Source organism: Python bivittatus, unplaced genomic scaffold (genome assembly GCF_059951505.1).
Source record: "Python bivittatus isolate LINGU-HERP-01145 unplaced genomic scaffold, Pbiv_v1 ctg000340_np1212, whole genome shotgun sequence".
Classification (NCBI taxonomy): domain Eukaryota; kingdom Metazoa; phylum Chordata; class Lepidosauria; order Squamata; family Pythonidae; genus Python; species Python bivittatus.
Window position 1 is genome coordinate 9,255,584 of NW_028277056.1, and position 16,911 is coordinate 9,272,494.

Below are 16,911 nucleotides of genomic sequence, written 5' to 3' on the forward strand. Positions count from 1 at the left end.
CAGCAAATTTCATATTTTTCGACTGACTTGGGGATGGGTGGCAAGCACTTTAATACAGCAGTGGGGAAGGACCCTGTTTTCTTGCTTTCCTTGTGTGCTTATTTCTCGCCCTCTCTCTCCATCCAGTTTTATCACCCCTTATTTATTTATTTATATATATATATATATATATATATATATATATCTCAAATGTAGACACTGCCCATCTCACAAGGAAGTGACTCTTTTTCCTTCCTTCCCAGGGCAGTTATTCCTTCCTTTACCTTCCTACCCTCATGTTTCTTTTCCTCTTTTCCTGCTGTTTCTGTGGAAAGGAAGGAGGAAACTGTGTTTGTATATGGGTCTACTTGTGCGTGAGAATAGTTGCTGAAACATGAACATGGGGGGCATGCAGGCCTGAGCTTTCACTCGATGAAGCTCTCCTGAACGAATATGGAGAACATTAAGATGTGAGCTTTCATTTGCAGTGTGATGTCAGCCTAGCATGGTAGTCCAGACAGAAAGCAGGCCCAGAAGGACTTATTCTACTTTACTGTAAGGTTACATTAACAGAATCTTGAAAGTCTGAAAGGACATCTCTTCACCCTCGTCTTTACAGCCCAAGAAACTAGGGAGGGTCCCTTCTGAGATGTTTGCCACACCCCCATTCCTTTTGTGGGCTCAGCTGCCTCTTATCTGACCATTGTCTACTTAGCAGCAATTCCCCCTGTCTCCTAAAGTCACTCCTATATACTATTACATGTGAAGAGCTATGCTAACAAAAAGTAGTAATAACTGGGCCTCGCCTTAATGGCAGAAATCCATGCGAGCTACATTTTTCACATCAGGATGGCCTGTGATATTGGTAGGAAATTGTTCCAGCTATACCATTGACCCCTCAAGCATAAATAAACATGATTTAAGAGGTTCTAAATCCAAAGGGTCATTCCCAGACCACCTATGGGGGCATCTGTGGCTATATTTTTTCTCTGCTTCAATCTGTGTTGAAAGTTGATTTGTTTACATGCATTAATCCGGTCTCTCATAATAAAGCAGTTAACGGAGGAGAACAAGCACACTCACTTGTTAGCAACTGCTTGCATGAACTCATCCACCAAGTCATCATACTGTTTCCCACGAACCCTCTTATGCTTTAGGCCAATGTAGAGTGGGTCATTCAGGAGCGCCTAAAATAGAGGGAGAGAAAACAAACACTGTCTGCTTGCATCGCAGGACATTTTCTCCTGCTGGCTAGAAATTTTATTTCTGAATTAGCAGGAAAGCTGATGATTATCTTCATTTCAGGCAGTTAACTCCAAATAGTAAGGCTCTGTGGTGGCTCAGGTTTGGTGCCATCAAGTATGTGGAACCTGGAACCTGGCATATAAAACACTTCTTAAAGCAGCTGTGTCTTTTCCTGGGAACACAGGGTAGCAACTTTAAGATGTGTGGACTTCATCTCCCAGAATTCCCTAGCCAGCATGCTGGCTGGGGAATTCTGGGAGTTGAAGTCCACATAGCTTAAAGTTGCCAAGTTTGAAAAACACTGACATAGGGCCTGTCTGCATCATCTTCAAGCAGCTGTGTCTTTTTCCAGAAACATGCAGCAACTGGCTAATGGCCTAATCTTGGTATTCATAGGAGAAAAGGCATACAGAGACATGGGATGTAGTATCAGAAAAATATTCTTGCAAACTTAGTGTTGCAGTGTCAAAATCTGAACAGAGGTGAGCTTTAAGGTGGTGCAGACAAGGAAAATGTTCATGCTCCAAAACACTTTTTAGAGAATCCAAAGTCCTGCACAGCCATACTGAAGAAGAAGTACCCCATAGCTACAGTGACCATACATCCTTTATCATAAAGGACAGTCCTTTGTTTCCAAAAGTTGTCCTTTAGATCTATTTATTTTTCAAAAACTTACTTCTGTCCTTTATTTTGGTCATTTCACTTTTACCATACAAATGGTATCACTTAATGCACGGTCTTTCACATTCCGGTGAAAAATCTGGAAATGGAATTGTCTTTTTAAAATAAATATACCTATACTGTTTGATTTTAGATATGTTTATTAGAATATGCATTTTGGTAAAGTTTTTCTTGGTTTTGCTCTTGAATTTTCCTTGGTAAAGCAAAGTTATAAACATAAACAATTAACATTTTTAATCCTTATGAACCTCTTTCAGATTTGCCCCTTTTTCAGGTTTGTCCTTTATTTTTTCCAAGAAAATATGGTCACCGTATCTATAGTCCTTCTGGCTTCTGCGTAAATAAATGAGCTCCCTCACAAGCAAGGCAAATGTGCGTATCTGTTACAGGGTAATGTTTGGCCTCTGTGCGGATTTCAGCATAACAATGAAGCTGTGGAAACATTATCCTTCCATGGCACTCCATGTCTCTCTGTTGCACTCCTGCTTGGGAAAATAAGATCAGGCAATTAGCAAGTGCCTTACTAGATAAGGCCAACCTTGACTGTGCGGGAGGGATTTTAATTAGCCCCAAAATAAAAATGTGCACAATGTCTGATTAAAAGAAAGGCTTCGACCTGAGCTCAGTCTCTGTTAGCTGATAATAAAGAGATGCCAGATGCTTTGTACAAGTGTCAACATCACTCACACCAATAAAAGGAGTGAGATTGGATGGTGATGCCCTGTCCACCATATTGCCTGATTTGACTCACACACACACACACATGCCCCAGACACCACTGCCCAAGTGGAAGTGTTTAGGCCTCGTCTTGTAATCACAAACTAGGTACACACAGACACACAGGTCACGCTCTTGACTGAAACATTATTTTCCAACAGAGCCATAACTGCAGCTTAACCAATGATTCATAGGAAGTACTGGCTTAGCTTGGTGGGAAACAGGATTCTGGACCACATAGTGGGAACAGAAGCAGATGCAAAGACTGGGGGACAATTAAGCAGCTTTGATGACTAAGAGGAAAGAGATCTGTTTCTACATAATAGGCTGATTCAGCCATACCAAAAACGGGGGATGTGAAAGCATCTTTCCAAGGGACCCATTGTTCCCACAGTGCTCCCTCACTGACATTTCACATCATTTTGTTCATTGTTTTCCAAAACAGCAAATGCACAGCTGTGTTTCTTCACCAGGAAACATAAAAGGGGATTCCCTGGATTGAAAGTCAAAGTTCCTCTCCACTGTGCCATAGTGACGTCCATGAAGAAAAGGCTATGTTTCCTAGTGCTATTAGCTGCACAATTTGACAAAAAGCACACATTTTATCTCTCGTGCAGATAAAAGGGACTTAGCCTCACAGTCACAACTGGCTCAGTATTTTTCTGGCAGGGGGTCAATAAACCTTTTGCAATATTATCTTATGATGATGACCCACAAAACGATAGCATGCATTATCACTATTTACAGTAATAAAAAAATCTGGGAGGAGAGAGATGATTCATTTTCAGCAGCATTTGATACTATCAATCATTGTATCCTTTGGGGTCCAAACTCCTCCAAATTCTCCAAAGTTTTTTTTTTTTTTTAAAGGCCAAATATATTTGGTTCCACACACCCCTAGTCTTATAAAGTGAGTTCCTAGCCTTTGGTGCTGGAAATATTGCCTGCCCCTGATATTAAGGGATCCAACATTGGCGATAATTTTAAGGAAAAAACCCACAGAGCTTTCCTAGAAAACTGGTGGGTCTTAATATGCTTCACTATATATGAAGAAGGATTAAAAAATTAATCCACTTCTAGGAACCAGCCAGATTGGCAGCTGAATCAACACTGATAGTAGGACACAACTGTCCTCAAGTGCACTCAAGTCCAAGAGAGTTGCTTTGAGGACAAACAGAAGATCTTGCCTCCAATAGCTTCTGGCTGCCTCCCAACTATTATTGCAAGAGATGGTTGTTTCATATCACCCAATGGTAGAACCAGCCTTCCAACTTTGCTATCATTAAAACTGCCATGTTTCAAAGAGCTTCTTCTCTGTACTTTGCATGAAGCCCATCTTCTTTGTTTAAGACTAGAAACAGATCAAATCACTGCTGGATTTTATATGTTCCACAATAGGGAATCAGCTGTAACGGCTCTCCTATTTGGCATGACTGTGGCTGACTACCTGGCTGAACCTAATCTTGACTCAGCTTGCTTTCTCTTCCTAAATTTTAAGACTAAAGCAAACTTCATCACAACAGCAAGGTTGCTGCTTTTCAATCTCACCACTTTATCATCAAACCCAATAAACAGCCAAGCTCACAATTGTATGCCATGCTGCTGTTCTAGTAGAAGAGCACTGACACCGCACTGTTGTAAGTTGTGGGCAGTGCTTCTTATAGATAGACTCAATTTCCTTTGATTTATATGCAGTCTTATAGGATGAGCATTCTTCAGTTGTTAGTGAGTGATGCATTTCTGGCTCTTGTTTCCTGTACTGACTTTTAACAGCTGTGAATTCTGATCTTAATTTGGACTTCTGTTCTCTCAGCCCCTTCCTCATAACAACCTGAACAACTCCCACTGTCTTAAACATTTCCCAGAAAAATTAGAAAAAGCCATTAAGAAAATTGGGGGTCTTGCCATTCATGGTAATTCGGTGTTTGATCTTAGACTTTGGGGAAATGGCCTTTGTTTCTTGCTAGTGCATAACATTCTGCTTTATGCAATTCAAAACAGGGACTAGAATATATTGGTTTATTTTCAGTTATCATTGCAAGAGTAGCAATTCTCTCTGTCTATCTGGAATCTTTTCTTTAATCTGTTGAAAGCTGAACTGGAAGGTGTCCTGCATTTATTGGCTTTCACAGTATCTGCTGAAATGTTAACATGTGGATCTCATGTAGGAACAGGTCAGATCTACCAGGTAGAGGCTAAGGAAATAAAATCTGGTGTGGAGAACTTGGATAGAGCAGCCTCCTTCAGCTTGGTGTCCTCCAGTTATTGTGGACTTCAGCTCCCATACTTTCAGCTGACCCACACATCTGGAGAGTACAAGGATAGAAAAGGATATGCTAAAGAGCACTATCTCCTAAATGTCACAAAACTAGCCAACAATACTTTCAGGAAAAAGTATTCATTCATGCAACCCAGCCTTACTTTATGGAATTTGCTGCTGGAGATGGGAAGACCACAAACCTAGATTGATACTTTAAAGAAGGATTTTCCAAATTCATGGAGGATTAGTCTATGAATGCCTGTGAGTTCTTATTGTTCTATATGATGCATGGACAACCAGCAACCATGGAATGATTGGGGCCCTATAACAATGAATTAGTGGCCTACAGAATCCTCTCAAGTAGGGAAGATTAAATTTTTCACTCTCCTTTTTTTATCTGAAGTTCAAAGGGAAGCTTAAAGGGCAAAATTAGACCATTTTTAATATTTGGGGAGGTGTTGGGTTAAGACAGAAATAATATCTTAAGTATTTAGGATCTGAGATAGCATTCCTCTGAGTACAAATTGCTGTAGAACACAAATGGGGCATCATTATTGCCTTCAGACCTAGTTGGTCACTTTGAAAAGGATGATTTAACAAGGGACCTCTGGACCTAATCTTTCTAATTTGCAAAATAACACAAAATGCTGTAACCTGCCTCAGTCTATTTTACTCTATGTTGTTGTGGCATTGTATGAGCAGTTCATCAGCTGCCTTGCAACGTTGGTATATGAAAGTCAGGTCGTAAATGTTTGGAAAAAAATGTCCCTGGATGCCGGGGATATCTGTGGAAATGTTCTTCAGTTGTCCTTCTAAAACCTCTCAGCTACAGGTATGGATAGAGTCACCCGTTGGGGGAGATGGGTGGCATAAAAATTAAATCAATCAATCAATCAATCAATCTTCATAAAGGCAGGTTGGAATAATAGTCACCAAAGCTTTCCACAACTGGGAATCTTCCAGATATGTTGAGAAGATAACTCCCATAATTTCCAGCTAGCCTGGCCATATGGAGTTGTATGCCACATGGCCAAAGAAGTTACAAAACCCAACTTATCTGGAGGGTACCAGACTGGGCTAAGCTGGTCTAGAATACGGCTATCAGACCTGAGCTGCAAAAATATATACTGTACAACCACTAGATGGGAACAGTGTTTTCCATATTTCTTTGCTGCCCCCAGAGGTAGTGTGAAGTTAGCCCTAACGTAAAGTACTGAAACAGGGAGAACTAAATGTGAACCTTTATTTAGTCTTGAAATTCTGAGAGATGTTCCAGCCGACACTGTTTCTAATTTTTCTTACTAGTGGGTGGTGAGACCATATAGGTTATCATGAGATCCTTGGAGAAAGGGCGTGATAAAAATTGTGGTTCCAAATAAAATTGCAATCTTCATTTTACTTCAGTAACAACACTCAGTCTTTGCTTTGTCACCCTATTGTTTTAACCGGTAAATTGCCAAAGTTAAAAAGAAAAAAAAGCACTTTGTTTTAATGAAGAACATTTTGTCAGCTAAGTTGATCGCATCAAATAGCACGAGATATTTACTGGCCAAAAACAAAGGGAAAAACAATTACAGATGTCCCTTCTGGCATGGGGTTTAGCTGCTGGATTGCATCCTTTTGGAGCCGAAGACCAGAAAACTGCTAACAGATGCAATCCTCTTATATCATCACAAACATTAAAGTGTGGAAACTGACAAAACACTGAAATTAATTAGGTTTGTATTCTTTATTTGCTGAAATGTGATCTCCTCTGGTCAGGCAGAGGGATGTATGGATTTCCTTGTGACTATTACAGGAAAAGTCAAATTTATCTGATAGACAGGAAACTTTTTACCTCAACTTCTTGTGCTGAAAGATTGAGATGACTCCTTCAGCTGCTGCAAATAGCTATTTCAATTTTCAGCCAGCAGAATAGGAGGGTACCCATCATTGATTTGCATCCACATGACTTGTTCAAATGCTTTAGACAACATCAATTCTGCATGCAAGCTGTCAGGAGCTCCCAAACTCTTAGGTCTGGGTGATTCAGATAATCATACACACTGCTCAAGTGATTCAAAGATTCCTGTCCATTTCAGTGGCCCTTTCAGAAGACCTACAGCTGTATTTATTTATTTTAAAGCAAGCTGTAATTCCTTATCTGGGCATACTTCCAATTGAACTCAAGGCCTAAGTAGAGATGTAAAAGATCATGCTGCTGGTATAAGGGAGGGATTCTTAAGATCCTTGATTGATCTACAGCATTTTAAGAGGAACACTGCTATAAAATTTGCAATTTGGATAAACTATAATAATATATTTCCCATATTTTCAAAAGGAAGTGCTATTCCCCCTTCTTCTACACACACATAGTAGCTAATTCTTCTCCTGTCTACTGTCATTCATTCTTGGCACTCCAAATAGCTGCCCTCTCCCTTTGTATTATCTTGTGTCCTTCCCATCCATTCATTCATGTCACCTAATGGAAAGATTTTGCCCTTAAGCATGTTTATTCCAAATGTTGCATTTTTTTCCTCTTCCAGACTCATCTCTAGTTTCTTATCACCAACCTGTGGATTGCTATTTTCTTATATCCCAATAACAACTTAAGCAACACTAATTCATACTTTCTGATATTCACTTTAGTCTATTTATTCAGAATGAAATATACATTTTACTTTCCTACAGCTTTTCATCAACTCCAAATAGACCACCTTCATTCATATCTGTTACATCCTTCTTGTTTCTCTTTGTTTCATGAACACACAATCTTTCTTGCTTGCTTGCTTGCTGTTTATCATTTCCTCCTCTTTCATTGCAAGTCACAAACTTCCAGATGGATCATAGATATTGACCTTCACCACTCATTATGGTCAATTTAGGCTTCTTGATAATGGCTTTCAGTTCAGACTAGGTCACCAGCCTTTGCCATGTCTGTGCCATGTTCAGCATTCCCTGCTACACTAAGGACAGTATCATTCAGTTCTGGCACATTTGGGGCAGTCTTCCATGAGTGAAACCAAAGCACAGCATGCTACAGCTAAATGTCTAATCTGGAGATTAGCTTTCAAACAAACATACAGTTGACTCCAACCCACCAACCTTAAGGTACATGCAGTCTAATGACATACTCAGGCTGCTTTGACACATATTTTTAAGACATTAGAAGTGTTTTAAAATAAAATAAGCAAGCCATCTCACCTCATTGTCTGTGCCAACATCTAGAAGAACAGGGAGGCACTGCTGGGGGTGAACGCCACCACAAGCGGTGTAGAGCGCAAGCTTTCCTACTGGGATGCCCATCCCGTAGCTTCCTAGATCACCCAAGCCTAAAATTCTTTCTCCATCGGTCACCACAATAGCCTGAAAATGAAGAGAGGAATGTGCTATAGAAAGAAGCATTCAGTGAAGCATTGCTTTTATTAAGCAGACAGTGCTAAACAGGATGGTTTGGAAGAACACTGAATTATTTCACAACATATGGACATCTTCTCTGTCAAGGTCATGTTCTGAAATGTTGGTTTTGCAAAAACAAATTGTGGATGATACCTCCTGGTTGATGTCCATGATGTTACCTATACAAATTCTGGATTAACTCAGTGACTTTTGCTTTTTCATTGTTATTTTCTTTTCTAAAGCAAAAAAATGAGGAAAGGCACCTAGCTAGGCATCTATCTCCTGTCATTTCTCATCTGTCTGTCTGTCTATCTATCCACATAATACTGTACTTGGGGGGGGAGGTATATGTATATGTAAAAAGATAAAAATACATGTATTCTGATGTTCTTTGAAGATCCTTATTCTTATAATTCCCCCCCAAACCACTCTCTCACTGTGAAGAGTTGAAGGATCTGCTTTGCTTCTAGCATTTTCTTCAATAATCACATTGAATCAGGTCACTTTTAAAATTCATTTAGAACATTATTGTCTATTTAGGTTAGCAGTAGTTCTCCAAGATTTCAGGAAGAGTTTTTTCCCCATCACAATCTTTTCTTAACCATGGGATACCTGAGATTCAAGATGGGATTTTCTATAGGTGCTCTACCATCAAATTATCATCCTTTTCCATTTTTTTTTGGTCTGTTCCTTTGACTTATATTCATATGAGGATTTTTATATGTGTGAGCCATAAAGATGCATCTCAAGGGTGTCTGGTAGGGAAATGTCAGTTTAATCCCTCACCCCCTCACCCCAAGAATGATTAATTTCTATTCACCACTTTTAAGACATGCCACATCCTTCTCTTCTAGCCTGATCGGCTACTGTTTACTCCTCCAATGATAAGATAACATTTTCTGGCTAATGAGAAACTTAGTGGACTGTTCTGGATTTCTTTTCTTCCACAAGAATTGCAGAAGATTTAAAAAAAAAAATAGGGCAAACCGCTTAAACTCTAGGAAGCCTATTGAATATTCCCCTATATATCTGGCTGCTGCTGATCTGAGTCTAGGTCAAATTAGCAACAGTTAAATTCAAGAGAACAGAAGGATATCTTTTGGACTTCACATATCCAGGACATGAACTAGAGAAACATCAAACACAATTGAAAAAGAAGTCAACAGAGCACAAGATGGCTAGATAGTATCACTGATAATCCAAGCAGGGGCTTATAAGAACTTGAAGAAGTAGTTACTGATAGACAATTTTGGCAAAATTATATCCGTCAGGTCACAAAGATTCGGAAGTGACTGAGTGACAAATATAATATTGAATTCAACATGGGATTGTTGTTTTGTCAATAAGCTGTGAAATTTTTAGTTTTTTTCCTCTCCAAATAATATAAAGGGAATAGATATACCCCCACATAGCCCTCCACTATGTTACAAGTGTATCAGGAGAAGAAGCCCATAAGTATATTATGTATTATTATTCATTTGATTTAGACCTGTCGCAATCAAAAGAAGCTTTCAGCAGTTTACTCCAACAGATCTACCTGTTTTAGGGACAGGGTGAAAGAGAATGAGAAATGCTGTGTTTACTTAGGAATAGACCTTGTTGGGGGTTTTTTTCCCTAGTGGAGAAGAAATTTGCTTTAAAATATTAACATATTTCAGATGATTAAAGAGAGAAATCCCAGGAGGATTTAAACATATGCCATATGCCATATGGCGTGTGGTTTTCTTTTTTCTGCTGAAGACAGATGGGCATCACTGTTCAATATAAAACAATGAAAGCCATGAACGGAATCAACCATTTCCTTTTCTCTAGATCACTCGGTTGTTTTCGATTGAAGAGAGAAATTCCACAAGAATGTATCTACAGATAATGGTTTGTGGCTTGGGCTGTGGGTAGAAGAAAGTTCTTTTTGCACAAAAAGCAATACAGACATAAATATATATTTGTGGTTTGAATATTTTGGATTTGCTAGCTAAGTCTCAGGGGTATCTGAATCTCGCTGGCCTTGTTAAATATGCTACAGATGCAGTGAAAACCTTGGTATTGATGTGCATTTCTTTATTTTAAGATGTGGACAATCAGTCATTCTCCCAGTAATGTCAAATATAATTTGGTTTTTCCTCCCTGTTTCTCTCCTGCTTACCATCTCAGAATGGTGACCTTGATCTTCCTCTCTAGCAACCTTTAGCCTTTCCATGTACCTTTAGAAGACCCTAATGCCCACTGGAATATTTTAGCACCTGCACAACCTTTTGTAGGCTCTGAAGCCAAGCAGGGTTAGACCTGGCTCATTCTTGGATGGGAGACCTCCAGAAAAGACCAGGTCTATACAGGTAGTCCTCACTTAATGATGGTAATTTGGACCAGAATTTCAGTTGCTAAATGATGCAGTCATAAAGCATAATGTCACATGACTGCATAGCTTAGTGTCAGCAATCCCAGAAGTCCCTGTCATTAAGTGAGGATTGCGGGTCATTAAAAGAGGATCTCGCAACTTCTGGCTGGCTTCCAATAACCAAAGTCTGTGTGGAAGCCTGCAGGAAGTTGCAAGTCCCAGGCAACTTCCAAGCATGCTGGCAGGCAAGTGGCATGGCAAGCTATTTTGGGCATGGGGTGGCTGCTGCCGGGCAGGGAAGACCTACCAGAGCAAATTGCAACCTTCCCTGCCAGCTTCCCCATTGACTTTGCTTGTGAGAAGCTGTCAGAGAAGGTTGCAAATGGCAATCATGTGACCACAGGGCACTGCAACCATCATAAGTGCGAGCCAATTGTCAAGCATCCAGATCGCAATCATGTGATTGCAGAGGTGGTGTGACGGCTGGAACTTTGAGGGCTGGTTGTAAGTACCACTTGTTCAGTGCCATCGCAACTTCGAACGGTCGTTCAACAAGTGGTTGGTAAGCGAGGACTACCTGTAGGTGGTTGAAAAACATCTTGGAAGAAGGCAGTAGCAAACCACTTCTGTACTGTTGCCAAGAAAACTGTATAGGTATGTCCATAAAACCACGAGTCAAGTTCGACTTGAAGAAGGGTAAATGTATGGACACTAAAACATCTCTTGGTTATCATGCATTCTAAATTTGGGTCTATGTGCGGAGGAAGGGAAACATTTTCAGGTTGATTAAGTAAAGCCATATCTATTTTGCAATGGACAGATGATGACAGCAATCCTTTGGTTTATTGAATCCATGGATGCATCGAAATCACTTCTAAGGAAGAATCACAGATGCTCGACAGGTCTATTTTTTACATACAGTTATTGTAGCTCCAGGATGCTGACATCTTGAAGAAGGGTTGGGAAACAGCTCCATTAAAAGCTGTGGAAAGGCACAATCAGCCAGTATCCCACACTCAACTGGCTCCATTGGCAGCGTGACTCAAGACAACGGCTTCATACATCCCATTTCTGAATCCTAGATATCCACCTGCATTTTGCAATGCAGGTTAGGCTGTCCAAATTCTAACCCAGTTTGCTTTGGTGTGCTTTTTGAACTGAACTTGGGTCTTCCACTTGTAGTCAGGAACTGGGCGACCATGTCAAGCAATGAGTCACCCTTTGATCTTAAATTCTAATAAAATCAAAGTATATGCAATTGGACACACACAGTACTACCGCAGAACCTGTTGTTTCAAAAGTACCAAACCCCAAGTTAACCACATGACTGCTCTTAGCTTGATTTGCTTAGATTCTTAAATGTTCCCATTCAATTATGCAAACTTCTAATTTACAAATGTTAGAAGTCACTTCTTGAAAATTAATTCAACATGCTAAGGCTGCCAATCATTCTGATGGAGTGAGGATGAAATCTGGCTTCCATTAAAACACAATGGATAAATGTTCCTGTGGAAGTGCTTAATTCCTAATGCAAAGAGGAACTGGGAGAACAGTTGTGTCTGGAAAGTGCAATCCTATATTACTAAACGTAGACAAGAGGGTTTCAGTTACTTAGGGATTAAAAAAAAAACAGCCAACCAGTCATGATTCCATATGTTCAGAAGTGGAATCTTCACTATAATTTCCTTTTGGAAAATGTTCAACGTTGTGGTTCATGGGACAAACAACAGGCTAAACATTATAAGAATCCTGCAAAAAGCATGCAGCATCTCCATGGAGTCAGGCCATCTACATCTTCTAGGAAGTGAAACTAGCTGTGTGTAGGTGCTCTCACACTGACAAGGCAGTCCTCTCACACTGATTTGTCCTCTCACACTGACCAGTGGCAAAGAGACATAACCCAAAGCTGAGCCTTGAACCCAAGGTCCAGGGCAATCCTTAATCAGTCTTAGTTCTAATCATCTTTTTGCAGCTAGAATAGGACCCACTTTAACCTTGCGGCTCATTTGTAATCTGTTTCTGATTCCCTGAAAAATAGGATTCCCCCCCCCCCCCATTGAAAACAAATCAAACAGTCCATTACCTTTATGTTTTCTTCAGGCCATGAGTTCAGCATTGTGGCAATATGTCCCTTGTCGTGAATGGTAATGAATAGCCCACTGGGGGAAAAAAAGGGATAAATTACAAGAAAGAAAAACCAGTCTGACCATGACAGAGAGATAGTTAGGACTTGCAGAGCTGTCTGGGTACGAAGTGGAATGGCATAGAAAGTACTTTGGTATGCAAAAAAAAAAAAAAAGAGTACCATTAGCAGATTTCTTAAAGCCCGATCTGTTTAAATGAGCATCCCAGGCAAAGACGAAGCACAATCATTCCATGATTCTAACACCCTTGTGAATCTGTCATTCCAGTGAAAAAGAAAACACACAGAACTATCCACGCCAAAGAGAAGCATGAGTAAGCAGAGCTCACCTTTACAGGGAGATGCTCCAAATACAAAGCCCTCTTTCGCAGTAATGCTAAACATGCAGTTCCAGGTGAGGTGGCCTAGTACTGAATAAGTATTACTCACTTCACATGTTCACTTAATATGGCCAGGTGCTGCTGAACAGTTGAACCTGTAAAGCCAGTGGGCTAAACAAGACTATCAGGTATCATCTTAGAAGAGGCATTCTACCCTCATTCATAAAGGGCTGCCTCTTTGAAGAAGCAACTTCTCATTTACCATTTTCTCCTAAGCTTTGCAATTAAACAATATGTGGTGAACTGCCTGCTTATTGGAAACCTATTTTTCAGTCTCTTAAAACATTTAAACTGATGGATTTCATCAATTGTATTATTTCTGGATGAACTTAGGTGCCTTTCCAAAATGTATATATTTCCTAAAGAAAATCTCCCCCTTAAAGATGCACAGAGCTATTTAGGGGGCATACTTATGATCCATTTACACACAAGGGCTGTGGCATTACTGTCTGTCTGTCCAGTGCTATGGGGGCTTTGGGTATACTCTGCCACTTAAATCAGAAGTTGCTCTAGTGGAAACCCAGTGAAGAAGATTTAGTAGTAGAGCAGTAGAGCCCATCATGCTAGCAAGGTTATGCTCAAAATCCTACAAGCTAGGCTTCAGCAATACATGAACCGAGAACTACCGGATGTACAAGCTGGGTTTCGAAGAGGCAGAGGAACTAGAGATCAAATCGCCAACATTCGCTGGATCATGGAGAAAGCACGACAGTTCCAGAAAAATATCTACTTCTGCTTCATTGACTATGCAAAAGCCATTGATTGTGTGGAACACAACAAACTGTGGCAAATTCTTAAAGAGATGGGAGTACCAGACCACCTTACCTGTCTCCTGAGAAATCTGTATGCGGGCCAAGAAGCAACAGTTAGAACCGGTCATGGAACAACCGATTGGTTCAAAATAGGGAAAGGTATACGACAAGGCTGTATACTGTCACCCTGCTTATTTAACCTATATGCAGAGTACATCATGAGAAATGCCAGGCTGGAAGAATCACAAGCCGGAATCAAGATTGCAGGGAGAATCATCAACAACCTCAGATATGCGGACGATACCACCCTAATGGCAGAAAGTGAAGAAGAACTAAAGAGCCTCTTGATGAGGGTGAAAGAGGAGAGTGCAAAAGCTGGCTTGAAACTCAACATTAAAAAAACTAAGATCATGGCATCTGGACCCATTAATTCCTGGCAAATAGAAGGGGTAGAAATGGAAGCAGTAACAGATTTCATTTATTTGGGCTCCAAGATCACTGCAGACGGAGACTGCAGCCATGAAATTAAAAGACGCTTGCTCCTTGGGAGGAAAGCTATGGCAAGCCTAGATAGCATATTAAAAAGCAGAGACGTCACCTTGCAGACAAAGATCCGCATAGTCAAAGCTATGGTTTTTCCAGTAGTAATGTATGGCTGTGAGAGCTGGACCATAAAGAAGGTTGAGCGCCGAAGAATTGATGCCTTTGAACTGTGGTGCTGGAGAAGACTCTTGAGAGTCCCCTGGACTGCTAGGAGGTCAAACCAGTCAATCTTAAAGGAAATCAACCCTGATTGCTCATTGGAAGGATCGATAATGAAGCTCAAGCTCAGATATTTTGGTCACCTAATGCGAAGAGAGATCTCTTTGGAGAAGACCCTGATGCTGGGAAAGATTGAAGGCAAAAGGAGAAGAGGACGGCAGAGGATGAGATGGTTAGAGAGCATCACTGAAGCAATGAGCATGAAACTGAGCAAACTCAGGGAGGCAGTGAAGGACAGGAAGGCCTGGCGCAATATGGTTCATGGGGTCACGAAGAGTCGGACACGACTTAATGACTAAACAACAACAGAGCCCATACAATTGTTATGCTGAGTGTAGATTGTTTTTTCAGATCTTGGCTGTGGATTTTGTTAATTAGTATCTAAGGGATTGTAATTGTATTTGTTTTCTGTAGTTGGTTTTAATTGTAAGCTGCCCAAAGTCATGCAGGTGAGATGGGTGGCTGTATAAATCAAATCAAATCAAATCAAAAAAGATTCTCTGTGTTTCCTCCCTGTTCTCCTAAAATGAAAGCAACATGGCACCTTGCTGCTTTCCTCCCATTGCTTCCTGGCTGTTCTAACCTGGAGCTTTGTCATACCCTTACCCAATGGCTGAGGGATTATTTTGCTTGACTGCAAGAAAATGGGGGCATGGTATTGTCTAGGTGCCACTTTTAGCATTTTCCAAATTGCCCTGATTGATTGGGGAGGAATGAACTGGCCCTTATAAAGCCCTTGTTGTTTCTTCCTTGAAATACTCTTTGAATGAGGTATTGTTTCATCCTTGATTGTTCCTGTTATCTGGGTGTTGGATAATAGGTGTGGTGAGAAAGGATATGCTTAGGGTTGTTTTCCTCCTTTCTTGGACTTTTGGTTGCTTCCTTTCTTGAATGGTTCAAAAATAATTATTTGGGAGGTTGATTCTACAGCAGAACCTGTTTGCATATATGTGGAATTGCGTTGCTGCAGAAGCCTGAACAATGTCACACCAAAAGATGTCAACATCCCTTTGTAGTGATCCCTGAAAGGTGGCCCCTTTTGAGGAGAGCTGCACTCCTGTGACATGTCCATGTAGTTTTCATGGCAACGCTAGAGATCTTCTGCCATTGCCTCCTCCTCCTCCTCTTTGTCGGTTGTTTGTTTGCTTCGTTTATTTTCCAGTCTAGTTTACAGCCTTGAGATTTCCTAACAGTTTCCCTTTCAAGCACTAACTTTGCTCAGCTTTTCAAGAGCAGTCAAGGTCAGTAGATGACACACATTCCTACCTCCCCCAAAGCCTGGATCTGATGACTAACATTAGTTTGCTGGAGAAGATTGGCTTTTTTCCCATTTGTCTGCCAAACTATATAGGTTATTAACAAACTGATTGCAAACAATTACCTTCTCTTTTTTGCTTGTCTGCCCAACTAGACGAATCAATGTGTTAATGACTGCAAGCAATGTACTGAGTGCAATGAAGACTTTAAAAGTGTCAGTGGCAGCCACACAGGACCTCAAATCCTGAAAGCATGGGGCATTTAAGTCTTCCTAAACCCAGCCTTTGCCCATGGAGGCTACCAGGGCATTCTCAAACTACAATTTGGTGGTGGCCCAGTGAAAAGTCACTGACCTTGAGCTGGACATCCTAGAGAATGAAGTCAAGTGGACCTTAGGAAGCATTACTAATGACAAAGCTAGCGGAGATGACAGTATTCCAGCTGAGTTATTTAAAATACTAAAAGATGATGCTGTTAAAGTGCTGCACTCAATATGCCAGCAAGTTTGGAAAACGCAACAGTGGCCACCGGATTGGAAAAGGTCAATTTACGCTCCAATTCCAGAGAAGGGAAATGCCAAAGAATGCTCAAACTATCACACAATTGCGCTCATTTCACATGCTAGCAAGGTTATGCTCAAAATCCTACAAGCTAGGCTTCAGCAATACATGAACCAAGAACTACTGGATGTACAAGCTGGGTTTCGAAGAGGCAGAGGAACTAGAGATCAAATTGCCAACATTCGCTGGATCATGGAGAGAGCACGACAGTTCCAGAAAAACATCTACTTCTGCTTCATTGACTATGCAAAAGCCATTGATTGTGTGGATCATAACAAACTGTGGCAAATTCTTAAAGAGATGGGAGTACCAGACCACCTTACCTGTCTCCTGAGAAATCTGTATGCGAGCCAAGAAGCAACAGTTAGAACCAGTCATGGAACAACCGACTGGTTCAAAATAGGGAAAGGAGTACGACAAGGCTGTATACTGTCACCCTGCTTATTTAACCTATATGCAGAG

The 16,911-nt window shown here is 40.6% G+C and overlaps 1 protein-coding gene across 3 annotated transcripts in view; it reads right to left on the minus strand.

Moving 5' to 3' along the window:
- The window catches only part of ME3 (malic enzyme 3), a 115,293-nt gene that overhangs the window by 33,129 nt on the left and 65,253 nt on the right, over positions 1-16,911 (minus strand). For all 3 annotated transcript variants that reach the window (XM_088140538.1, XM_088140540.1, XM_088140541.1), the window contains exons 5-7: positions 12,679-12,754; positions 8,066-8,227; positions 1,063-1,166 (exon numbers count right to left, since the gene is read on the minus strand). In XM_088140538.1, coding sequence (XP_087996664.1) covers positions 1,063-1,166; positions 8,066-8,227; positions 12,679-12,754 — 342 coding nt within the window. The remainder of the gene's footprint in view (positions 1-1,062; positions 1,167-8,065; positions 8,228-12,678; positions 12,755-16,911) is intronic.